Here is a 24,489-nt window from a genome sequence, read left to right as displayed (position 1 = left end):
CTTACCTTTTTGAGGATGGTGGTCGATTTAACCAAGTTAGATACACGGGATAAGAATCGTCTGGATTATGGATGCGAATGGGATCTTGATACAATGATAGTGAGGGTTTATCAAGCAAACAGAAAGAGAGAGAGAAAATCAAAAGAAGGAAGGTAAAACTGAAGACAAAAATATATGGTTTTCCATGGATGCAACAATAGTCACCCCACTGATGCATGAATTCATAGATCGAAGCACGTCTGCTTATGTATTATTCGATTCATTGAAAATTGAAAGAGAATGAAAGGACATATACAGTATAACTGACAAAAAAAAACCAAATTGAATGATGCTACAGAAGAACGCCAGTCGTATCATCAACCACTTTTCTTCAAAAAGAGCTCTACTCACATTTTTATTCGAAAGACGACGATACTCAACTGGCGCAAACGGCATCTTGCTGCTGATTGTTTCGCCTATTATCGTGAAAGTGGGCAGCGAGGCATGGTTGAAAGATGAAAAAAAGGTTTAACAGGTCCTTATAACTTAGTGTAGATCATGTAGATATTACTCACATAATTCACAACAAAAGAAAGTGGGAAAAACATCCATTGCCAAGTTTGTGCCATCAATTCATAAGCTCCAGACCGATAGGTTCAAGTGCCAATGACAGCGAACGAAATCACAATGGGATGTCGGAATTTTTTTTTGGCACACTACGTCATCCGTCGTAAAACGGCGCATTTTTTTGCAGAACGAGTGGATTCGACTTGCGATCTCATTGAGCCATTGTAACCAATCTATCGACCAGTGATCAATGGTAAGAGGACTCTGACGATAAGCTCTTGGTGGACGATGATCTAATGCTGACTTTAGGGGAAAAGAAAAGCCAAGAGAAAGCCTCAAAAGAAACTCAAGGCCAAGTTGGATACCCAGTTCAACTGCCTATTCTGTAACCATGAGAAAAGTGTCGAATGCAGATTGTGAGTTTTATAGTTGCTTCTACCGAGTTTGTGGATTCAAGTTGTGCTTATTGTGGTGCTTGTTGTAGGGATCAACAGAACAAAGTGGGCCATTTAGCTTGCAAAATCTGCGACGTTAGCTGGCAGTGCGGCATTACCTGTAAGTTGGCCCCAATGTCGCGGGTGAAAAAGAATACAAGGCGCTGATGACTTCCTCTTTTTTTCTTCCAGATCTTGATGAACCCGTGGATGTGTATTCTGCTTGGATTGATGCTTGTGAAGAAGTGAACAGAAGCAAACGACAAGCAGCGGCAAGGGCGCGTGATAGGGAACGCACAGACAGAGACGAAGCGGACGATGTCGGTGATGGGTATGACGATCAAGATCGCGGCTATGCATCCCATGGGGCAGCTCCGCCAGACGATGTCACGGATGACCATGCCGGCCTGTTTGGTGATGATGATGAAGACGAAGATGAAGACGGAGACTTTTGAGAGACGGGCCGTGGCACTGGAAATGCATAAGCAACCACTTTTTCTGTATATACACCCATGTTTATATTGCCAAACATAGTTTTTTTTCTAGAGTAATAAAAAAAAAGAAAACCAAAAGGAAAGAAGAGGCCCTCGTTTCAATCACGGGATAAAACTACCATAAAATAAAAAGACCCAATGATCGGCCGGAACGAAACTTCGTACCTCAGTGTTGTGTTCCCCCTGTTGATTGCTCATCCCCTCATTGGCGGCCTTCTCCTTGTTTTGGTCACACACATATCGCCCATTCATTACTGCAACCAATATTTCATTCGAATAATATCTTTGATATCACTGAAGAGCCTGGTATCGGTGATCCCTACCTCTCCCAGATCAGAAACTAAGAATAGCCATTTCTTTTTTTGTCATCGACTTACTCTGTTCACGAAACCCTAATACTGTACTAAAATGAAAAATTGGCTGGCCTAGATGTAGCCTGATATATTCATGGTCTGATATTTACAATGTGGTGTATCATGGAACAATATTGAAACAGAGAGAAAATGATGGTATGGAAAAATTACCATAACTGAAAAAATCGAACATTCGTGGCATAACCTGTTTTGTCTCATGATGGAGATCCACAATGCCGACGCCAGTAACCAATTTTCATGCCGCGAAAAGTTGAACTGATCCACTTGTATAGCTTCTTCATAAATATTTTGGAAAACCAATAATCAATCATTTATTCACTAGCTGATATATTTGTAGTATTATGTGGCAGAAGATTGCAACAATGAGGACCACAATGCGCCTGCAGTAAAAAGTCATTTGTCGCGGAGTTCTAGAAAAAGGTTGATTGGCTCATTGTTGAGAGTCCGACATTCGCAGACAGACAAGCAGTGGAAAAAAAAGGGCGAAATGACGCATGGCGCAATTTCACCGTTTCTTTTTTTTTTTTTTTATATTGCCCCTTTCTTCTGTTTTTTTTCATTATTATTGTTTCTTTTGTATTATACTTGAGTTCTCTGTTTTGGCATCGTTTTTGATACGATGGTGCTCACTCGATATCAAGCACAACGTAAAAGCAACAGTCAATTCACAAAATCGGCGCATGCCTCATCGTGTGAAGCCAAACTCGTCAGCGATCCGCCGTTACTCAATATCTCCCGAGGACAAACCACAGACGACGAAGCAACGATCAAAATCGATAATTTACTAGATCAACTGGATGAGTAAGTTGGATTCCGCTCCACTCACTGCGTTTGACTCTGTTTAATCTTCTCTCTCTAACTTTTTCAGTTTCGAATGCTCTACCCTCGATGCTCTCATGGCACGATGGCCTTCCATGTATGCACGTTTAAAAGGCATGCGACACCATTTACCGCCACAAAAAGACGATAATAGACCTACATTGGGTATGTTGGCTTTAAGATAATTTCAATGAAATAGACGATATTATCATACTTTTTTTTTTCTCTTTCAATCGTGATTCACTAACTCATGGATTGACCTTTATTTTTCCTTCTGCCACTTATGCTGATGATTTTCCTACTCTGTGTTTCAAACAGTACTCGATTTGGACGAAACGTTGCTCTATACGACTTATCGAGACACCGATACCACCCAGACGGATGCTGACTATGTGATGTTTGCTAAAGATGGAAGAAGTTGTCTCGCTGGAATTTTACGGCCTGGAGTCACTCAGTTCTTGACTTGGGCTTCCAGCATCTTCGAAGTCGTGGTATGGACAGCCGGTGCCGACGATTACGCACACATGGTTCGTGAATGTCTGGATCCAGAAAGAAAACTGATTACGTAAGTGGAGAGGGGATAGGCTTAACAGTCCGCGTTGTTTTTTAACATGACATCTTTCATTATTGTAGCCATATGCTCACTCGACGTTCCTGCATCAGAATGCGTTCGGCGGCATCCGAAGATGTCATTTATATTAAAGATCTGTGCGCCCTCGGACGTGATCTTAGCAAAACCTTTTTGGTCGATAATACCCCACATGGTATGTAATGCCAGATGAAATTGGAGATCGGCTGCCTACTAAACCGTTCATTCCTCTTTTCTCTCCATTTAGCTGCCACACTGAATCTTAGCAATCTTATACCCATTGAAGCCTACTTGGGCAGCAGTTCAGATAACGAATTGGAAGGACTTCGTCGATTTCTCGAATCCAAACTCGTTCGTTTAACCGATCGCAAAAAAGACATGCGGATCATTCTTCACCGCCAATTTAATTTGAAACGTCGATTGAGGGAGCGGGTGGATTGCTGGAAAAGCGCGCAACAACAACAACAGCAACAACGAGCTGCACAACGATCACGAACCAGTCCCACCTAAACGAAAAAAAGGCATCTTTTTTTGTCGCACACAAGGGCATGCCTTCCTCAATTTGTACATAGTCAAACCGCAATATTTTTCACTTGAACCACCCTTTCCAACCTCCCATGACACTTTCATGGGATGTCGGCAAAATTTTTGCTCCCCAACAACCCACCATCTTACACGTTTACGAATGGCATTTCATTCGCGGAAAAAAAAAGAAAAACTTTTTTAAATAAAACGTCTCTTTGTCAAAGCAACTCTGCATGGTAAATAAGGAAAAAAAATGGAATTGCTCATCAGATACCGTTGTAGTCTATAATTTATAACCACCATCATGGTTTTATATGGAGCTATTCGATAAAGTTATCATCAACTGAGTCTAAGCGCCATCCGGTCGTTCGAATACGCGACTTTCATCTATGGTGAGAGCGCGCACTTCGGAGGCAAAAAAGCTTCCATTTTAGGAAAAAATTTAAAAAATTAATTTTCTCGGTTTGGGTTTCCAAAAAAGGCAATCGGCTGGCTTCCTGATCTGGCTCTTTGAAGCTATCAACCAAGCTGCTTACAGATCATGGCATTCCGACGTAAGATTACCGCAAAGTCACCAATACCAAAATTTGTCATTACGTTTTACTTCGAACATGTTGGAGCGAGAACCATGGTTGATCTCATTCGGTGCACTTTTCTCAGTCTGGACTGCGTGTTTTTATACTGCCATCCTTGTGTTGTTATGTAATATAAGTGTGTAACTTTTTTTGTTCACTTGATGCAACATCAAAGCGAATTACTCGTTTGTATGAACGGCAATGAACAATGTGTTGATTCGCCTTCATTCAATGCAATGGCAGAAATGAAATGATCATAGGAAACTTTGTAATGAGAATGTCTATAGTTATGTGTATAGTTTGATTGTAATGTATGTATTTTATATTCTAGCTTTGGGAGTGGTTTTGGAGTTGCGACTCCATGGGACGACAAGACATTGGTGGCTAGAGTAAAATGACATGTGAGATACTTTGTCCTTTTTTGTACGAAACTTTGTTTGGCAGGACTTACCGAGTCAAGGCCAAGAGATTTCCTTCGGAATCGAATACTTCGCCGTCCAAGTCAAATCGACCATTGATGATATGCGGGGCTTTGTAATGACCCAAGATTTCCTTGCCTGACGGTACACGTTTGAACTGAACTTCGAGTTGCATGGTAGGACACCACACTGGCCCACCCAGGATGTTGGGGCCTAACAGAGCGGGAGGAGTGATAAACATGTCACACCAATACGGCATACTCTTGAAATCGATCGGTCGACCGTCTGAGAATTGCATCGAATGCGATACTTCAGGTTTTCCTGGAAGTATTTCTGCGCTCTTGGGTGTGGCCAGGCTGCCATCGGGCTGTCGAGGGGCTGTGCTCATATCCAGTTTGGAAGTCAAAAATTCGCCCATAAACACATATTTATATGGCACCATAGTATCTTTCGTAGGCGCTTTGGGCGCATCGTGAAAGTGGGTCACGCCTTGCTCGTTGTCCATGTTGCCCATCGTAAAGATCCCGTGCACCTTCTCGACATAAATGGTAGGATCGTATTGATCAATGCTGGAAGGTACAGTGCTTGATCTAGGATCCTGTTACGTATTGTTAGGTATATCGAATCAAACTAGGATGGTCTAATGTTGAGGGACAGTCTTCTAACCTTGGATTGCTTGAGGCTGACTTTGACAACACAGTAACCTTTGCTGCTCATTTTCAGGGGCTCGATTTCAATGATAAAGGGAGCCGCCAGTGTTTTCCGAAAGAAGAAACAGTTCAAGGCCACGGTATGCTTTTGATACCGCTGGGAAAAGTGTTGCAGGACACTGTCTGTCATTAATGCGACAACGTAACCTAAAGAATCGTAGCTTAGCTGAGTGTCATTTTATTTTCTGCTTCCTGTCACAAGACATGGTTGCATTTTCATGGTAACCGATACCGTACCTCCCTACAGTGGCATTTTGTCAGTAAACTTATCTTATGCATTTTGAATACTATGACGTGCACGACAGGTACTTACATTTGGCACTTCCCCAATAGCCCAGTCCTGAAAATTTTCATATAAAGGGTTCAACAGGGTGAGACCAAAAACCAAAAAGAGGATGACACTTTGAGCGTACCAAACTTGCAGTTCCTTTAAAGCATGTTATACCGTTGGGTGTTTCACCAAGATATGTAGTCTGCGTAGCACGATCAAAGGCAAAAGAAGTAGTCGCTACACTCGAGTCGGATAAAGAAATCATGACTGAAAAAAGCAGAAAAAATAAATCGGTTGAAGAAATGAACCAAAGATAAGTTCCCCTTACTGTCAGAAGCGGAGCAATGTGACTGTCCCTGAAGATTTCGCACTTGTCATCTTTTTTATGCTTTCCTTTCTTCCACCAATGACAGACTCCATTTGGCTGGCTAAAAGTTTCAGGCATTTGTCATGGAAGAAGCTTTATTTGCAGAAAGACCGACCATGATCCGCTTGCCGGAGGCGTTCCATATGCATCATCTAGTGCAAATTGAGGCCCACTGAAGAAGTTGTGCCATCCATCCGCCTCGTTTCATTGCAAATATGATCATGATCTTGATCATGCTGATGACAATGGCAGAAACATGGCGAGAAAATGATTTATGGAAGCAGTGCTGAAAGGAATAAACATGATGTAAAGCGAGAAATAGAATGATAATAATGGGTGTGTACATTAAACAAAAAAAAAAAAGGGTCGGGCAGCATGGCAATATCCCGAGAATGACTATTGTAAATGTGGGGATGCGCTAATGTTTTTGAATTTTTTTCTGGCTTTGCTTGTTTGTTTTGGCAGACATCATTCATGACAAATAACCGGAAGCGGCTGTACTTGCCATCCACCCGGACGGTGGGTTACTGGTAGAGAATGTGTGTCGCAAAGGTTGGGTGAACGTGGAACACATGGTAGATGGATGGGTGGATTCCGTCCCTTGACAACGATAATCCTTGCCGTGATGGTTGGCAAACCGTGATTTGTTGACTTGTTTTCCCTTGTTTTGCAACGACAATGAACCGCTGTGGCCGTTCATGCTGAGGATGTTGATGCCTGCTTGAGCCACGTTGGAATGCGTGCTGTTTTCGCAGCGTTGCCGCTTTTTGATCACGTCTGTTTTCATCGACAGTGGCCGCTTCTCATGATGCAGTTTCAGACTATAAAATAAAGCAACAAAAAAACAAATACTGTTGGTTATACAAACGCGGCACAAGAGTTTGTCTTACAGTAATAACTTACTACAAACCACAAGCATTACACAATGGTGATCCCTCGATATCGCGACGCCACAGTGGAGTGGTGGTCGTGGCACAGTTTGAACATACAGTTTGGACAGGCGTTTCATCCTCGGTTCCTGGTCGGCCGTCTTTGTTGCGCATAGTATGAGGCTTCAAATGTCTCGGTCTCGGCGCATTATGCAGTTTCAGGCTACAAGAAAAAAAGGGACACCCCCGTTGTGAGTTTGACTGTAATCCTTCTTCTCAATTTCTGTTTTCGTTCCATTTCTTCTTTTTTTTTCTGTTTTCAGCAAAAACCTCGGTCTAGACCGGTTGGACAGAGGTTGTGTCATGTTCTCTCTTTTCTTCCCCTTTCCCATACTTACTATAATCCACAAGCATTACACAGTAATTCATCCTCGGTGGATCGTCTCCATAATGGCGTGGTGGAGGTACCACAGTTGCTGCAAATGGGATTCTTGCCTTCGGATGGAGAGCTGTTGATGATTCGTGTACCAGGAACGGTGTCCGGCCCATCCGGGGAAGGACTGGTCGCTCGAGAAGTAGGCACCGATTGTGATACGGAGGTGTGAGAAGAGAAGGACGGTTTGGGGTGGGAAGAGGGCGATACGGATGGAGGGAGAAATGCGTACTGCATGTTGGGGTTGGGATTGTCCGATCCAGGCGATGTGCCGTGAGACATGTCTCTTGCTGTGGACAAAGTCATTTGGGCTGGTGATGCATCGGCATAGGCTTCGTTTGTCATGGCCAAGTGCGACAGATTACCGGAAGATAATAGTCGTTCAGCCGATTGCAGCATTTCCGGTGGGAACGTGGCCAAAAGCTTATTATACAAAGCACCATTCGGGATAGTAAAGAAGGAAGAATAGTTGGAATCCAGTACCATGGGATCGTCGGGTTTGGTTGCGTTGGATACCGACAAGGGCGTCGTATTCATGGATCCGTTGGGGTTGGTTGATAGGTAGACAGAAGACGATGGCAGAGTGGGAGAAGGGGACGGTCGGGTGGAGGATATCTCGTAAGATGACGGTTGCGACTGAACAGGTCCGGTTTGAGATCCCTGGGCCGATGTCTGGGGCAAAGATTGACCGAGATTGGTGAGAGACGCATTGAAGGGAGGATTTGGCTGATACACGTCAGAGTACGTGTTGAGATAGGGATGATGGATGGAGGTTGGCCCGGGGGTGGATTGAAGGATGGGACCATTTTGTGAAGGCAAGGAATGGTTGGGAACAGGGGAGGAAAAGTGATTCCAGTCGTCTGGCAGCATATCGTAAAGCTGCATGTCGACTGCCGGAACATCTCCGGGAACTGAATTCAGAAACTGTTGCATGTCGCCAAACGAGCCAAAGATGTCTTCCAGTTCCACAACTTGATCACATGCTTGATCAGACGTATATTGGTGAAGGACAAAATTTTCCGTCACCTGCCGACCAGGCATGTCTGAAGGGTACGAACGGTCAACAGTGATATCTGGATTCGATTGGTTCGTTGGATTCGATGTCGCAGAGGTCACGGCGGTGGGCGTCTTTGCAATAGAAGAAGAAGAACAAGAATTAGATTCGCTGCTGAGCCTGCAAGAAGGCTGACTGAAAGGTATAGAAGCCGATGCAGAGGATGATTCATTCGTATGTGGCATGGAAACAGATGACTTTGTTCGTGCCTGTAGTGGTGGTTCCTGTTGCTGACATGGTTGTTGCTGACGGACGAATCGGCGATAATGTAATTCGTCTCGGTCTTGAAGGTGGCTAGATTGAGATATCATCGGATCATTCTGTGGTATGGTCTGCGGGTGGTTGCTAGTGCCGTTGGTAGACGTTACTGAAGGGGGAGGAGGGGGAGAGGAAGAAGAAGAAGAAGAGGAAGGACATGATGGTGCAGGTGCAGGTGGTGAATGCGAGGAGGCATTCAAGGACGTGCAAGATCCGTGAGAAGTGCGCGAACCATGTTGTTGTTGTTGTTGATTGATTGGTTGTCCTTTTGCTCTGTAATTGGTTTTGGCTCCAAGCTGCAGTTGACCTTTCTCTTTATCGAGTTTACGGGTGGTTACTGACGAGAGCTTTTTAAATTGCGATTTTTTCTTTGCGCCATCCACGAGGATGTTGTGAACAAACCAAAGACGCCAAGACAAATTTTCCAAACGAGATCCATTCTCCAATGAATCTTTCACTTTGGTGCATACACGCCAAGTCTTGGAAAGTTCGTCTTCCGAGTCCAAGTTGCAAAATGGGGAAAATGACTTGTTGCCCTTGATCTTCAACAAAATGGGCGCCATGGCAAACACTCGAACTAGTGGGGGATTCGTAAAAAAAAACAGACAAGACAACAAAAGTGATGTATGGGAACCTGATCAACCTGAAAAGAGAAAAGAAACTTGAGCAAAAAAAGAAACAACTACTAATATGCAAAAGCGTTATTATTATTAGCATGGTTGGGTTTTCTTTTTTATCCATGCAAAGCAACGTTTGCCCGCTTTTTTTTTTCAACATACCCGTCAGCTGCTCCAAAAACTAGTGACAGTAAAACGCAGACGATGCGAAAAAGAAACAAAAAAACCAAAAAAGCTTGGGGTGGGGTTCTCCCTTTTAGAATCGACGATGCAAAAAAAATAAAAATAAAAAAAATGTGTAAAAATGGGTAACTTTGATATTTTTTTTTCTCTAATTCTGTTTCTCTTTTTGAGGACACGTCTCTTCAAGGTCATTATGAATCGCTGACTCTGGAATGAAGTTGCAGTTTTTATGGCGGAGACTACATGAAAATGAAGCTAACCATAATTGAAATACCAGCCATCGGTTTCGGCCAATCAGATTTAGTTCCATGCTCAGTCCATGACGCCAACTGATTTTTCTTCTGGTTCATCCGCTTTTGGTTTTTCCATCAGCTATGGCACATCTAATCAATTAACCCTTTTGAACATTAATCTACACACTGTGAGAAAAGCAAAACGCCAACATTCAGACAAAACTCTCTATCGTCAATGATGGTGATTTCATTCCGTAATTTCCCGCTCTCATAAATGCACAAGTGACACGAAATATCTGTACCCACAGTAAAAGAAATAAAAAAAAAAAAATACAAAAGAAGAGGCATTCAGAACGAAAAAAGGATGAAAAAATATATGCTTGGATATACATTTCTCGAGGGAGGTTATGAAATAAACAACTTTTTCAAATCATTTCTCTTGAATGTATCCCCTGTTCTTGGACAAGTGATGATGCCATTGTTGGTAGCCATCATGGCTTCCAGTGCCTATGATTGCCACAGTGAGACCTTTTTTTTTCTTGTCACCTTGAGATAGGGCACTTACCTCTAAGCTGTAGACTCTGCCATTGGGAAGCAGCATGGGTGGATTATCTTCATTCATGATCTTTCCACTGATACGACATACAATAGTAGAATTCACGTGATGACTCAGTGGGAGTTTTTCGGCCAATTGACCCAACGTATCGGCATCACACACTGGACAATTGGTATTCTTATTTTCGTGCTCATAACATTGGGGAGTTTTCAGCGCTGAAAGACCGGCTTGCAGGGTGATCGACAAAAGAGGATGCGAAGTCAGCGAGCATAATGCATAATTGTCGGCTCGAAATTGTTCGATTAACTCCGTCCATCGATTGGGGTCGTACATATCCTACAAAAAAAAAAAAAAAAAAAAAAAACGGTATTGGCCGATTTGGACGAAAATAGGGATGGTTCTTTTTTCTCGTCATGTCTTTTTTGTACCTTGTAAGGTTGGCATTCGGTATCTTTGCTAAACACAATTAGGGCCATGGCTTGCATGATTCTTTTGGATTCGGTATCTTGCCAAGCCGTAAGGTATTTTTTCGCATAATTGACGGCTTCGATTCGTTTACCGGTTTTGGCCAGTTCAATATGCTCCTGTAGCCTCAAATTGAATTCCAGCGTACTCTGCATCATCCACCATTTAGAATTGTTCTGCTTTGGCTCACTCACCAAAGATCTAGACTGTTTGGGTTCTTTTTTACACTTGCCTTTAATTTCTTCAATCCAGACTTGTTTTCCGCACACCATTTAAGACATTCTTTACAACTGTGCCTTCGTAAAGCTTCTTCCACTTTTTCCGACTGATCAAATAGCTGCACATCCACCAAATCCTGTGCATCAAAAAAGAAAAAAAAAGAGGGTTAATTCGATATTGATGGTATTGCATTAGGATCGGATGTACCTGGACATCGGTTTCAGTGGCCACTCGTTTGGCGGTCTCTGGTAGACCTTCTCGCAGTAAATAATCCACAATGACTCTATTGAGACGGGTTTTGCACCATGCTTGAAATTCAGGCGCTTGCGGCGATGTCGTATCGGCAATACTGTTGAGATGATCCAATCGCATTTTGATACGCTTTGCATGAAAAGTCTCTTCTTCCTTGATTTTTTGAAGCTAAACAAAGTTTCAGAAGTTGTCAATAATTATTACTCTCTCCTTCGCTTATCTGCACACGCGACGACTTTTTTTTTTGCGGTTGGGAATGCCTACTTTTTTCTGCATGGTTTCCACTTGTTTCATCAACTCGTCAATCAGCAATGTGGCCTGTTCCGGGGAAATGGCGCCTTCGGCTGCTGCGCTTAGACAGTGAGCAATCTTTTCATTGAGTCCCGCGAGCTCCTTTTCGGTATATTTATGGGAATGCTTAAACGACTTTCGTAGTTGCTCATAAGGCACCTGCGCATAATAATTTAGTCAACGCTTGAGTTTGTGGGTATTTCAGCCATTGACCGGTTGTGAAAGTCGTAGCGATAACACTCCAGGACAATGGGCAAAGACAAATTTACCTTGATAAGATGTTGTTCAAGGTCAATTATTTGTTCGGGTTTAATGACGTTCATGGAACGGTGTCAAGTCGCGGGCTGTCGGAATATATGAACGAAAAGAAGCGGCTCTTTTTTCCTTGCATCTGGTTGAAAGCGGACACCCGCCGTCGGATTTCATTTATGCGGCAGTCACGCTTCCCTCATTTGTATTTAAGGCTCCACCATCCTGCTGCGGTTCACAAAAAAAAAGACCTCCCACTTTATTGTTGTATGCCTCCGGCAAGTGACATGGCCACACCTGAAAATACATCTTCCAAACCGAGACCCAGACGACCTGTGGTTCGACCGCAAGCCAAGGTAATTTTTCACCGGGTTTTTTCTGTTAGTGAACGCACTATCATATGATGTTAACCCTTGATAAGCCTGTTCGAAATGTAGGTGATGTGCGTACATCGGAACTCACCCAGCTGAAGCGACGATATCAGTCCTCAGTTCGCATAGCCAGGTAAGGCGTTTGAGCAGAAAAAATGTCGATGAATGTTGGTTATTGATTGAACTTTGGACATCTTGTAGCGACAATGAAGACGAAACGGTTTTGCGATTAGCCATTCGTCCGTCCGATCCTGATTTTCCTTTCGAGCTGGAAGCGCTAAAAGTTCAGATTCATATTCCCAAAAGTTACCCGGACCAGCATTGTACTATTACTGTCATGAATACGGATATACCCAAAGGATTTGCTGTGTAAGTGTTGACGTCCTTCACGACACCGAACAAATGGAGCTCACGATTTTTTTGTTTGTAGAAATCTCGAAAAAGGTTACGCTAATCACGTCGCTACCATGAACCGAGAAACACATGCCACGCTTGTGAGGCAGATGGACTGGCTTGATCGACATATGGAACGTTTGCTCCAACAACCTCCCGCAGCCACTGTCCGCTTTGTTTCTCATGCGAAATCAATCACCGACACCCAAGCTGCGCCCCCTTTGCCTGCCGATTTTGTGGCCCATGTTGTCTCCTCTTCCAAACCCCAACATGCGCAGCCAAAGGATACAACTACGCCTCCTCCTCCTCCTCCTCCGACGGCGGCCGAAACTCCGTCTACTGCGGCATCCGCCGTCCCTGTTACACCGCCTGTCAAGGAATTACCCGTATTCACGGCAGAAGAACGTCAACACGCGGAAAAACAGCGAGAACGAGAATTGCGCCAGTTGCAAACTCGTTTCCAAGATTCATATCGAACCATCAAGTAAGGCCCCTCTTTATTCGTTATGGTTGATGATAATGTATAAAACTTAAGATTTCCGGTGATTTTCACAGAGATGATAAAGAGCGAACGGTCATTCAGCTATCGATATTGCTAAGCAAGGAATCCAATGAACAAACGGTCGAAGGTCATCTGCGATACACGGTGCCAAAATTATATCCTTTAATGCCATGTCAGATCGATATTGAAACGCGAGCATTAACTGATGCCCAAGCAAAGTAAGTGACAGACCCATTGACAATCAGCGCTTTCACAATTACTAAAATATTACAATTTACATAGTCTCGTTGCCAAGGCATTTGCGGAGCATGTGCAAAATAATAAGGCAACCTTGTTTGAGAAACTCAACTGGCTAAATCAACGTTGGGAAGCGCTTTCTATTCCGCCGTCCACGAAAGAGATTGTGAAAAAATCTGGTGCATCGTCAAGTCGTCCATTAAAGCCGACAACAAGTGAATCTGCCGAAACAGCGGCTCCATCAAAAAAGGCAACGACAACCTCTATTTTTGACGCCTTGTCCAACGATACCAAGAAAAATCGGGTGGTAATTGTCAATGATCCTAGTCTTTTATTACCACCGGGTGTACCCTCCAATGATGTGGCGACCGCTAGCTTGGATGAACAGAACGAGGCGAAAGGAAAAGAAAAGGAGACAGCACCAGCAACGGAATCCGGTGATGATGCAGCTCCATCCGAACAACCAAATACACTTGCGCTTTCGGCGCCGAATGTGCGAAAGGGTACGGAAATCCGATTGTTGCAGCCAAGATTTGAAAATGTATCTTTATTCCGATGCACGGTACTTCGGCTTATGGTGAAATGTGCTCGTTGTAAGAATGCCATGGAAATTGAGAATATCGTTCCTGAAACGACGGAACAAGTGGCAGGCAGCAGCAGCAGTCAAGCGAAAAAACCAGCCAAGAAAGAACGATGGACCACATGCAATACCTGCTCGTCGATTGTTGGCGTGAAATTCTGGGGTGGTAAGTAGCCCGTGTTTTATTTTTCCTTGCGGTTCTAGCAGCTTTTGTTTTTCTTTTTACGGAGATGATTGAGTAACCAATTTTTGCTGATAGAATTGGTGCATGAAAATTCGACGTGCTTGGGATTGTTGCAACTGGCGGGATGTACTGCTTTTGATCTACTTCCTTCATCGTATATCGGGACTTGCAGTGCTTGTATGGAAGATATGCAAAATGCGGTGAGATTAGGACCTGGCATGCAACCGTTTTCCATGCATTGTTTTGCTTGCCACGCAAAGATGACCATGGGCCTGGGCAACTTTGAGTTCTTCAACATCAATGCTGGAGGTGAACGACTGCGATTGGATGCTCAGCAAATGATGAAATTGAAGAACAGTGTCGGTGGAGATCTGACGCCGGACGAAGCTCAGCTCGCAAAATTACGGAACAAGAAGAATAAGCACAAGGAAGATTTCTTGACGGTGGGTGAACCGTTGCCTAATCAGGGGACCTGTCGTCATTTTGGCAAATCCAAACGATGGTTTCGATTTCCTTGCTGTGGTAAATTGTATGCATGCGGTCTATGCCACGACGAACAAGAGGATCATCCCCACGAACTGGCGAAAAGACACGTGTGTGGTCTGTGCTCCCGAGAACAAGCCATTACCTCGCAGCCGGCGGTATGTGCCTGTGGCCACGAGTTCGACAAGGTCAAAACCAGTGGCATGTTTTGGGAAGGCGGTCAGGGGACACGCAATCGAGTACTGATGAGCCGAAAGGTAAGACAACCAAGAAAAAAAAAAAAAGAACCCGAGTCTCCCAATTTTATTGGGGGATAACAAAGCCGAAAAATCTAATGCGTAAAATTGACAGGATCCTCATAAACGCAAGGGCGCTCACAAGACGGAATCCAAGAAACACGAACGAGTAGGATTGACAGGCAAAGAAAATCGGGAACGCAAACTAGAACAAAGGAAACAGTAGACGAATAGAAAACATGTCCTGTTACGGGAATTGTAATATTTATTGGTAAAAAGGCAAACGAAAAAAAAAAAAGAATAGACAATATGGATGGTAAGGGATCGTCAGGGTTCAAGGGGATGGCGTTACTTATTGAAAGTAGCAGCAAAAACCCTATTTTGAATGTCTGGCTGGGTTCCTATCGGTCATTTTTTATTTTTTGGCAGAAGCGAAATTGCTGACAAGTGATTGGTTGTATTTCGATGAATTGAGAAGGAAAAAAAAGGCGCGTGTAGGTCTTACAAGAAAAAAAAAATTTTATGGGATTATATGGGATTCTGCTCGGGTGCCAATAAGTTGCAAGCTGACTTTTTTTTTTTTAACCCTTTTGTTAGTTTGAACTGTGTGTTATATAGTGTATTGTGTTTGTGTGCGTGCGTTTCTTTATAGGTTCCACATTCCCCGCTGCACGACGCAAAAAAAAAAAAAAAAAAAAAAAAAAACCATTTCCTATTTCACAAAAAGAGTTAAAAAATTTGTAATTCTTTTATTTCTCTTATTTTTTTTATATTCCTCTTTTTTTTTTTCTTTTTACTTATATCATAATCAGTAATGACTAGCGAAGCGTCATCTCTCCTTGCTGGGTCATACAACGCAAACGATTTTCGAGTGCATCCATTATCGGCATCACCGGCTCCACCGTTATTCAGTTCATTACCGCCCAACAATGGGCTTAATAATGCCTTGTCGGAAGATGTTACGACCATCTTCGTCGTCGGGTTTCCGGATGATATGCAAGAACGGGAGTTTCAGAATATCTTCATGTTCTCGCCCGGCTTCGAAGCAGCATCCTTGAAATGGCATCAGAAAGATGACGATGACGGCACAAGCGGTTCTGCAGGGGGGAAAAAGCAAATGGTATGTGCGCTCTTTCTTTCTTTTTTGTTTGATACATATTTTTATATAGATACCCATTCATTTGGGTTCTCCACTCTTTTTTGCGTTTTTCTTTGGGTCTTCTGTTTTTTTGGGGGGAGGGACCGGGGGGAGACCACGGACAAAGCACCGAGGAATGATATGGCATGCGTAGAGTGGGAATGAAGCTCACAATGCTGTTTTCTTTGTCTCATTTTTAGATTGGCTTTGCTCGATTTCGCACTCGATTGGAAGCCTTGGAAGCGGTGGAAGTGTTGAGCGGCAAAAAGATTGACGTGGATAAGAATGCAGTCCTGAAAGCGGAAATGGCCAAGAAAAACTTGCACATCAAACGAGGATCCGTGGCACCCAATACTTTGGGCAGCAATGCTGTTCCATCCTCATCTTCGGCCGCGGCAGCCCTAGGTCCTGCGAGTGGTAGCACAGTGGCCGAGTCTACCTTGCCTGTCAGCATGTTGTCCCGAAAGATGAGTCAGTCCATGCACTACGACTTGTTCTCACCACTGCCCAGTGATTTATTATCGCCGGCCGATTACAAAAATGATGCGTTTTTGACTTCGGCGCCTTCAGCTTTCAACGATTCTTTGTTTGGTTTGCGGTCGCAGTCTTTTGATGCACAAAACGTACTTAATATGGTGTCGCCTCGAGCCGTGAGTTTCTTTCCGCCTCCTCGGTCATCGATATCCGGTCAAGAAGACCACGATCCCTACAGTTACCTTTCGAAATCGTCGCCGGCACCCAATGATCCTGGCTTTGGTAGCATTTCTTCGCTTTTTGATGACGCCGATCTTTTAAGTTCTCGCATGGGATCGATGTCCATGTATCCTGTCGATTATCGTGGCTCTTTCCGAACCCCGAATCCCGCCGACCAAAATCCCCCGTGCAACACGTTGTACGTCGGCAACCTCCCTCCCAACACCAGCGAGGACGAATTACGACAAATCTTTTCAAAGTGTCGAGGATACAAACGGTTCTGTTTCCGTAGCAAGCCCCAAGGTCCCATGTGTTTTGTCGAATTTGAAGATGTCGTGTATGCCACCCAGGCTCTGGCTGAATTGCAAGGTCACACTTTATCCAACTCGGTCAAGGGCGGTATCCGTCTCTCCTTCAGCAAGAATCCATTGTATATCAAACCCACCAAAGACACTACCAACGGCAACAGCAACGGCACCAGCAACAGCAAGCTATCGTTGGGACCGTCGGGTTTGGCGGATCGCAGAGACATGGTGTTTGATCCTCAATTGTAATAGCCGGTCTATGCGTGTTTTTTTTTCTCGAAAGATGGTGAATTCATTTGTTACTTTATACTTTTTTTTTCTAACTCTTTGTTTTATCATTTCAACTTGTTCCCCTGCTATTTCATACTCTCAGTATTACCTCGTCTCTTGTTCTATCATGTTAAACTATGCATTCAATTTTTTTTTTCATCTTTGCACATCTCTCCTCCTATTCATTATTTTTTTTTCTCTTACAAGCACATTTCTTAGCATAAATTGATTTCCTTGTATTCCTTCTTATGAATTGGTTTCTGCTCTCGTTTTTTTCTTTTGGCATCCCAAGCATTTTTCAAAATATAACAGACAGAGTTCTTTTCACCTCCTTTTTCATCATGATAAGATGGTTGGCGAACCATGACAGTAATTTGGGTGAACGGTGGAATCACTGTTTTATGGATTTCTTGTTTTGAACCAAACCCCGTGGTTGCGATGGTGTCCATGTGATGATATGTGTTCCCGCTTTTTATTTTTATTTTATTTATGTGGGTTATCGCGTCATACGCTAATGGCGTCTGTTTCTTTCCTCTTTCCTTCTCTTCTGCGAGGCTTGCTGTACGTTGGATTTTTCCTCGTCGATCTTTACATCATGCGCTTCCAAACCATCCACCGTCATATTGATCATTCATTGGAAGTAGGTGCCTTCTTTCGTCGTATGGCTTGTTTAGGCGGGTTTTGACTGAAATGGATTTCTTAGTGCATCGAGCGGGAACAACTTGATAAAATGGTGTTGGCTGATCTTATCGAGTTTTGCCAGGAAAGAGGTACGCCCACCCTTTCACATACAGTGGCAGGCGTCATCTAAAAAATATGGGGTTGGATGGTTAGGATTACCCACCGAAGGCACCAAAGCTGAACTGATCGATAACCTTTTGTTTTGGGTAAACTCTCGGACCTTGTTCTTTTTTAAATGTTTATAACGGTACAAAACTTTAACTTTTTTGGAAAAAAACGCACAAACATACTCGCCCTGACTTGCACAGAAACAATACACACGACCAACACCTGCTCCGAGTACACCGGAACTTCCTGCGCGATCTCTGGCACCCAACGACCAACAGCCAGGACAACGACTACAACTCAACTCGCGCGATTTCTCGGCCTTGTTTCTCGATGATACCCCTGGTTTGGATATTCCTTATAATGCCATGATCATAGGACCCAAATTAGGCAGCGGCGGATTCAAAGATTGCTATGCGGGTAAGCATAAAATTCAAAAAAAAAAGAGGCCACATCATCTTTCCATTTTTTTTTGTCTTGATTAACGGTTGTGACACGTCACAGGCGAATACAAGGGAGTAAGTCGGGATAATAAATCTATCATTGTAAACTGTTATGGATGACCATGGAAATACTCGTTTACAGGAAACAGTAGCGATTGGTGAACTGAGGTTAACCGATTTTACCCACGTCGATTTGGCGGAGATCAAGCATGAAATCAATGTCTTAAAGTAGGTATCCGATGTTGGAAGGCAGGAGGAAAAAGTGAAAAATGCTTTTTTTTTTCTAAAATAACGACTCTTGATTGTAGACAGCTGCGTCATGAAAACGTGATCAAATTTATTGGCGTGTGCACTCATCCAAAACATCTGTGCATCGTGACAGAACTGTGCTCCAAGGGGGATTTGTTTGACGTTATACGCAAATACAAAAAACCGAGTTTTGCTCAACAGGTGGGTTTGGCTCTCGTTAGACAATAATGGCATCCTATTGACACATGCTTTGATCGTGCAAAAAGGTGATGTATATGCATGATATTGCCATGGGGGTTTCCTATTTGCACACGCGAAGGTAATATCGCCCAGGGGTTTATTTCTGCCGATCAGTCATTCATTTCATGGTTGTTTTTGTAGGCCATCGATTATCCACCGAGTAAAGTATCATGATACAGTGCAGCGCCATGCAAGACAGACTATGTGAGACTAATTTATGCAATTTTTTTTTTATAAAAAAAAGGATCTCAAATCAATGAATATACTGGTGAGTGTGTACCAACGTGGTCACTGAAATTTGGATCTCTGACCGTCATGATGGCAGATTTCCGAGGATGAACGCGCCAAAGTCAACGATTTTGGCTTGGCACGTATTCGACCTAAAGCAAATGCATTGATGCACACTCAGTGTGGCACACCCAACTGGCAAGGTAAAGATGATATCTGATTCTGTTGGATTGTTTCTCTATCTGAGGTTTACGACTTATCACCGATTCCCTTGTTGCCAGCCCCGGAATTCTGGACATCCAATCCCAGTTACACCGAAAAGGTATTGCCAATACACTATATCCCATTGCTACTTTTTATTGACACTGGATAAATTACTGTTATAGGTCGATGTAAGTGATTGGCAAAAAAGTCTATTGACAAAATGACTGAAAATGGATTATTCAAGGTGTATGCATGTGGTTTAATATTTTGGGAAATTTTAAGCTGGGGTGTCTATGGTTATCCTTTTCAGGGCAAGTATTTGTTGATGTCTTGATTGTTTGAAGAATCGAGTTGATAATAAGACCAAAATAATGATGATATTGTAGAATTGTCCGAGCATGCTCTTTACGTCGAGGTCAAGGAACGCAACATGAGGCCACCAACTGCCGAATTATTCCACATGTATCCAAGGACCCTAATGAACCTTATCACGGATATGTGGACGGGCGATCCTGTTCGGGTATGTATGACTGTATGGTATATGTATTACATTTTAAGTTGTTACTGACCCCTTTTGGTTCATCAGCGCCCGAGTATGGCAAACGTTGTAGAAAGACTTTCCACTTATTTGAACTGAACCAAAACAAGCAAAACCCCTTTGCCCGTGAACCCAATTATTACCACCCATCATCATATCATTTCTTACCATTGATTGATTTATATATTGTAACAAAACATGTTTTTTTTTATTGATTGGAATCCAAAGAAGAAGAAGCAGTCAAGAGAGAGAAATAATTTGGCGAGAAAAAAAAGAAAAGAAGAATATAAGGGATGATGTATCCATGGAAATCAAATTTTTTCTAGAGTTTAGCGTCTTCCTCTGCTTGGACTTCTGCTTCGACTGATGGATCGACTGTAACTTCTTCTGCGAGAATAGCTTCGACGTCGAGGGGAGATGCTGCGACTGCGGCTACGACTGGGCGTACGGCTGCGACTGCGAGAAGAGTAACTGCGGCTACGCGAGTAGCTGCGACTACGTGAATAGCTGGGGCTTCTCGAATAGCTTCTACCTCTCGGCGATCGACTGCGAGAATAGGAAGCATATCTTCTACCACGACGTACAGGGGATCTTGAACGGGAGAAACGTCGACCACCACCGGGAACATATCGATCGCGTCTTCCACGACCGGGACCGCCACCACCACGGCCACCTCGACGGAACGGAGGAGGTGAATATCGAGCTACCGAATCCAAAAAAAAAGATGAATAAAACATCGCACGACAGTCGAGTGTACCATGATTTTACTTACATCGGCGACGGGGAGGAGGCGAGGGCGAAGGTGATCGACGGCGAGGAGGAGCAATCACACAAGTCAAGTATTTACCATCCAACTGACCCTATATACACACATACCACCCATGCCTTTGTCAGTTCCGTTGACTATGTAACACAACAATCTCCACTTTTCCGCTTCAACGTACCTTGTCCATCAAGGCAATGGCTTTATCTGCATCGTCGGCGGTTTCAAATTCAACGTAAGCTTTACCGGCGTTGGCATTCACTAATTCAATGCGGTGATTAGCGATTTAGGTACTTTTTTATTGTATATAGTCCATTGCTGTTGCTCTGAGCTGAATTTTTTTTTTTCTTTGTGTGGTTTGCTTACATCGTTTGTTGAATGGAAAGTCGACGTTGCGAACGGGCGCGGCGTGTTCGAATATTTCTTGAATATGTTCTTTGGTAACATTGCGAGTCAAGTTGGTAACCAAGACCACATTTTTCGCCACACTAGGTGAACTGCTTCTGTCGCGACGACGTGGTGGTGATCGTGATCTGCTGCGAGAAGAAGGTGAACGCGAACGACTGTACGACAAGGAACGACGACGACGCGGCGACGGAGATCTGGAAAGAGCTCGCGAAAAAGGCCTGCAATTTATCAACAATCAACCGTTACATGTCACAAAATCCTTCGATCGTTAAAAATGCCTCTTCAGTACTTACATGGTTTGAGTGTAAAGGGGGTTTTCCAAGACGGAGATGAGTCGGTGCCAAATGAGTGGCCTTACAAAAATTATTGACGCCAACGTCATGATCGGACTGCTTTCTGCTGCTGCTCATGCAACGAACCTTTTTTTTTTTTGATAATTTTTTCTTTTTATTGTTTCTTTTGAAGAGACAAGGAACAATAGGGAGAAGTAATGCAAAAGACCGATTCTTTTTTAGATCGGAATAGAAAAAGTGTATGAAAGGATTTGTATACAATGAGAATACCGTTCGCTTTAAACGTTATAAATAGTTTTACAAGTCATCATAAGATGTCAGTGTTCTTCCAGGTATGGACGGTGCAACCACAGTGGGAGAGTTGCTGATGGAGTCATCTACAAAAATTTCGTGAGTTGTATGATAAAGATGTAAAGTGAGTATCTCGCCTATTTTACCCAGTGTATAGGAGGGAGACAGTTCCTGATCTTCGTGAACTTGTCGCATTTCTTTTTTCGCAAGAATACCATCTTCATCTGTCCAAGGGACGTTTCCAAAGCCAACCCGATTACGTTCAGGTATCTTGGCCCGATTGACTATTCACTCCTGTTAGCCCAATCTTTTCTTTCTGGACATTCCAATTCAACCGTCGTCCCCTTACCTTTGATGTGTCGAGAGCCTAATACAGCGCCATTCATGCTTCGAATAGCGCTGAGAGCGTCGAGTTTATCATCATATGTAATGAAACCATAACTAAAAACAGCAACAAACATAAGATGAGAATGATTGGTTTAGTATTCAACATGCTATCAAGTCCTTACGCTTTGCCTTCCACCAATTTGATTTGACGAATCGGACCAAATCGTTCAAATGCTTCCTCCACTTCCTTTTCTGATACGTTTTCCAAGTCACCAATGTAAATCTTTTTGTGAAAGAATTCGGTGTCGAGATAACGCCCAGCAGAAGCATACGGCTGTTATAAAAGTAGCAAAAAGAAGAACGCGTCAGTGATCCGAGAATCAAGTGAAGGACCGGTCAGCATCCCTAGTGCTTACATCACGCTCACGCTCACGTTCTCGCTCTCGCTCTCTGTCGCGCTCGCGATCACGACCATCAATCGAATGATGGTCATGACTGGAACGTCGTCGACGATGACGGCTTTTGTACTCATCCTCACTGCCAGAATCCGAATATCGTGAAGATCGGTGGCGACGGCGATGGGACGATGATCCTCGTCTTTCCGATCGTCGATGGTACCGATCGCTCTCGTCGTCAGTATCCCCGGGTCGATAGGAAGAGCGTCGTGTATGCTCCACTGGGTCTTCTTCGACATCGGGTCGTTCTCTACTGAATTTTTGACGACGGCGTTTTACTCGTCCAAATTCATCCAACTCTTCCTCTTCTTCGTCTGAATGGTCTCGACGTGACGAATATCTGAATTCCGATCTTTTTTTTTTAGCTCTTAATAAATGGCTTTTATCCTCGGTTTAGCAAACACTAACCTTTCACGGTCGGCATCGGACGTTACAGACCTACAAAAACTGGAATTAGAGACATTACTGACGAAAATGTCAAGATCGACTGAAGGTTCTACCATTTGCGTTTGTTGCTCTGGCTTTCGTTGGCAGCCGAACCATTTTCAGACTCACGCTAAAAAGTGTGTATTAATAAACGCCAACTATACACGTTTCGATTTTGGTACGCTGAAACTACCTTGGTCTCTGCTTCCGAAAGTGCCATGGCAGTAGAGAATGACAGGCTGTAGTGTATAACTTTTTTTTTTTTTTTTTTTTTCAAAACACCTTCCCCCCAAAATGAACTGCACCTAGTGCGGTGATTAAAATATAACAAATCAGCAATTGGAACGGGATTTTCAAACCGAATTGGCAAAAACCCATTCTATCTTTCTTCCTCACACATCGAGTCCTTAAGAGGTGGTCAGAATGCAAAACGGAAAAAGGCAGATCTCTCATGGGTTTTACAGCCTCCAACTACCGCTGACAATCTTTTTTCATATGAAAGGATGAAAAACAGAGCCGACAAGAGCAACCTGTATCAGCAGACGCCGCAGCAAGAGAATCCACACCTGCGACGTTGCACAAGTTTCCACAAGTCGTTCTTGATATGCTTGAGCCGTCCTGCCGAGATGCGAAGGAGAAGCTTCAGAAATATCATTCTCTAACTGGTGACATCGGCATGTATGCCGTTGCAAACCGCATGGCGATCCGAAGTTTCAATGCTGATCCGACATGAACTGGGAATCTGGGTATATTCAAGACGCGCCCAAAGGAAGATGCGATCTGCTTGGGAGCAATTCCGGGGCCCCATTGCAACTGATGCTCAGCAGGAAGGGGATCTCAACGAGTCGTATCGATTATGTATTGTATAGCGCACAATGAACTGCTAGATAACAATGCGCCCAGGCCCCGTAAAGAGAACCTCACATACACACCGGATTTTTCGCGCTGCTTTCCGACCGAAAAGCCAACGAGTAGTGGAGCGAACGAGTAAATTGTGTGCTTGGGTATTGCCATAATTGCCAGACAGTCTTTCAGGGATGGTCAACGAGGGCGCGCGCAAGTACTTCGCTGTCCCTGTCGCCTCAACATCTTGCGACCGGTTATTTTCCAAGGCGAAATACGTCATTCCTGCCAGTCGGAACCGTATGCAGCCTGAGACCTTTTGACATCGGCAAGCATACGAATAGCAACAAGGAACAAAGGAATCATTACGTTCTCAGGAGCATCGTAATCGTTTGAAGCAAATTTACCAAAATTTTCACAAGCCGTCCTCGAAGCGCTTGCGCCCATCGTATCCATCGATACCTCTGTTTCTCAGCAGTCGACTTTGGAGGTGCTCAAAACCCTACACCCGTCCACAAACGCTTCCTTGGTCCTCTCGATCAAAATTGGACGATCTAGCCCGATGGCTGTGGACGCAGTCTACAGATGAGACTATGACTACTCAAGAGATGGAGCTTGGAATACGGCTAGAGTTGTCTTGACCAACTTTGCAAGTGTCTGTACGCCGCCCATCGAAACGCCACATTCGAAGGATTACGAATGCACTTGGTGGGTACGGCGCGTAGTCCCAATAGTTCTTTGGGAATCAAAACGAACCTTCTCGCGTTTAAGCGGTGTGAATGCGAAACCCGGCACAATGCA

At 43.7% G+C, this 24,489-nt stretch overlaps 10 protein-coding genes across 10 annotated transcripts; 5 read left to right on the top strand and 5 right to left on the bottom strand.

Moving 5' to 3' along the window:
• Positions 1–743: 743 nt before the first annotated feature.
• Positions 744–1,614, top strand: BYT42DRAFT_559812 (transcription elongation factor Elf1 like-domain-containing protein). The gene is made up of 4 exons (XM_051567167.1): positions 744–799; positions 856–962; positions 1,031–1,101; positions 1,173–1,614. The coding sequence occupies exons 1-4, from the start codon at positions 797–799 to the stop codon at positions 1,433–1,435; spliced, it is 444 nt and encodes a 147-aa protein (XP_051426163.1). The 5' UTR covers positions 744–796; the 3' UTR covers positions 1,436–1,614.
• Positions 1,615–2,371: 757 nt separating this feature from the next.
• BYT42DRAFT_559809 (HAD-like domain-containing protein) lies at positions 2,372–4,008 on the top strand. The gene is made up of 5 exons (XM_051567166.1): positions 2,372–2,649; positions 2,717–2,832; positions 2,986–3,232; positions 3,301–3,431; positions 3,504–4,008. Exons 1-5 carry the CDS (start codon positions 2,468–2,470, stop codon positions 3,764–3,766), a joined length of 939 nt encoding a protein of 312 aa, XP_051426162.1. The 5' UTR covers positions 2,372–2,467; the 3' UTR covers positions 3,767–4,008.
• A 269-nt stretch (positions 4,009–4,277) lies between these two features.
• Positions 4,278–6,056, bottom strand: BYT42DRAFT_559805 (thioesterase-like superfamily-domain-containing protein). The gene is made up of 5 exons (XM_051567165.1): positions 5,899–6,056; positions 5,795–5,825; positions 5,442–5,632; positions 4,808–5,373; positions 4,278–4,740 (listed from the first exon to the last, which is right to left on the bottom strand). Exons 1-5 carry the CDS (start codon positions 6,019–6,021, stop codon positions 4,677–4,679), a joined length of 975 nt encoding a protein of 324 aa, XP_051426161.1. The 5' UTR covers positions 6,022–6,056; the 3' UTR covers positions 4,278–4,676.
• Positions 6,057–6,147: 91 nt separating this feature from the next.
• Positions 6,148–9,724, bottom strand: BYT42DRAFT_559803 (uncharacterized protein). The gene is made up of 4 exons (XM_051567164.1): positions 9,517–9,724; positions 7,391–9,419; positions 7,027–7,215; positions 6,148–6,944 (listed from the first exon to the last, which is right to left on the bottom strand). Exons 2-4 carry the CDS (start codon positions 9,298–9,300, stop codon positions 6,596–6,598), a joined length of 2,448 nt encoding a protein of 815 aa, XP_051426160.1. The 5' UTR covers positions 9,301–9,419; positions 9,517–9,724; the 3' UTR covers positions 6,148–6,595.
• Positions 9,725–9,887: 163 nt separating this feature from the next.
• On the bottom strand, positions 9,888–11,905 carry BYT42DRAFT_559798 (CTLH/CRA C-terminal to lish motif domain-containing protein). Its single transcript, XM_051567163.1, has 7 exons — positions 11,823–11,905; positions 11,527–11,712; positions 11,218–11,430; positions 11,024–11,146; positions 10,755–10,940; positions 10,336–10,662; positions 9,888–10,277 (listed from the first exon to the last, which is right to left on the bottom strand). Exons 1-7 carry the CDS (start codon positions 11,874–11,876, stop codon positions 10,176–10,178), a joined length of 1,191 nt encoding a protein of 396 aa, XP_051426159.1. The 5' UTR covers positions 11,877–11,905; the 3' UTR covers positions 9,888–10,175.
• On the top strand, positions 11,906–15,220 carry BYT42DRAFT_559797 (uncharacterized protein). Its single transcript, XM_051567162.1, has 8 exons — positions 11,906–12,158; positions 12,224–12,306; positions 12,375–12,542; positions 12,604–13,050; positions 13,122–13,286; positions 13,351–14,051; positions 14,145–14,809; positions 14,904–15,220. Exons 1-8 carry the CDS (start codon positions 12,072–12,074, stop codon positions 15,012–15,014), a joined length of 2,427 nt encoding a protein of 808 aa, XP_051426158.1. The 5' UTR covers positions 11,906–12,071; the 3' UTR covers positions 15,015–15,220.
• A 305-nt stretch (positions 15,221–15,525) lies between these two features.
• BYT42DRAFT_559794 (uncharacterized protein) lies at positions 15,526–17,529 on the top strand. Its single transcript, XM_051567161.1, has 2 exons — positions 15,526–15,908; positions 16,127–17,529. The coding sequence occupies exons 1-2, from the start codon at positions 15,603–15,605 to the stop codon at positions 17,171–17,173; spliced, it is 1,353 nt and encodes a 450-aa protein (XP_051426157.1). The 5' UTR covers positions 15,526–15,602; the 3' UTR covers positions 17,174–17,529.
• Positions 17,530–17,721: 192 nt separating this feature from the next.
• On the top strand, positions 17,722–20,096 carry BYT42DRAFT_231583 (kinase-like domain-containing protein). Its single transcript, XM_051562619.1, has 16 exons — positions 17,722–17,755; positions 17,839–17,964; positions 18,029–18,081; positions 18,184–18,400; positions 18,485–18,498; positions 18,566–18,651; positions 18,732–18,873; positions 18,939–18,991; positions 19,054–19,072; positions 19,157–19,180; positions 19,238–19,343; positions 19,422–19,462; positions 19,527–19,532; positions 19,589–19,655; positions 19,731–19,864; positions 19,931–20,096. The coding sequence occupies exons 2-16, from the start codon at positions 17,925–17,927 to the stop codon at positions 19,979–19,981; spliced, it is 1,053 nt and encodes a 350-aa protein (XP_051426156.1). The 5' UTR covers positions 17,722–17,755; positions 17,839–17,924; the 3' UTR covers positions 19,982–20,096.
• A 178-nt stretch (positions 20,097–20,274) lies between these two features.
• BYT42DRAFT_231665 (uncharacterized protein) lies at positions 20,275–21,391 on the bottom strand. Its single transcript, XM_051562620.1, has 5 exons — positions 21,347–21,391; positions 21,012–21,271; positions 20,827–20,906; positions 20,651–20,742; positions 20,275–20,585 (listed from the first exon to the last, which is right to left on the bottom strand). Coding segments are annotated over exons 1-5 (567 nt in total). The 5' UTR covers positions 21,349–21,391; the 3' UTR covers positions 20,275–20,452.
• Positions 21,392–21,478: 87 nt separating this feature from the next.
• On the bottom strand, positions 21,479–23,119 carry BYT42DRAFT_559778 (uncharacterized protein). The gene is made up of 8 exons (XM_051567160.1): positions 23,039–23,119; positions 22,920–22,975; positions 22,828–22,857; positions 22,381–22,771; positions 22,147–22,298; positions 21,987–22,078; positions 21,784–21,921; positions 21,479–21,723 (listed from the first exon to the last, which is right to left on the bottom strand). The coding sequence occupies exons 1-8, from the start codon at positions 23,063–23,065 to the stop codon at positions 21,644–21,646; spliced, it is 966 nt and encodes a 321-aa protein (XP_051426154.1). The 5' UTR covers positions 23,066–23,119; the 3' UTR covers positions 21,479–21,643.
• Between the last annotated feature and the right edge of the window lie 1,370 nt (positions 23,120–24,489).

Source organism: Radiomyces spectabilis (genome assembly GCF_025331425.1).
Source record: "Radiomyces spectabilis strain NRRL 2753 chromosome Unknown BYT42scaffold_3, whole genome shotgun sequence".
Classification (NCBI taxonomy): Eukaryota; Fungi; Mucoromycota; class Mucoromycetes; order Mucorales; family Radiomycetaceae; genus Radiomyces; species Radiomyces spectabilis.
This window is presented reverse-complemented; position numbering and strand designations above follow the sequence as displayed.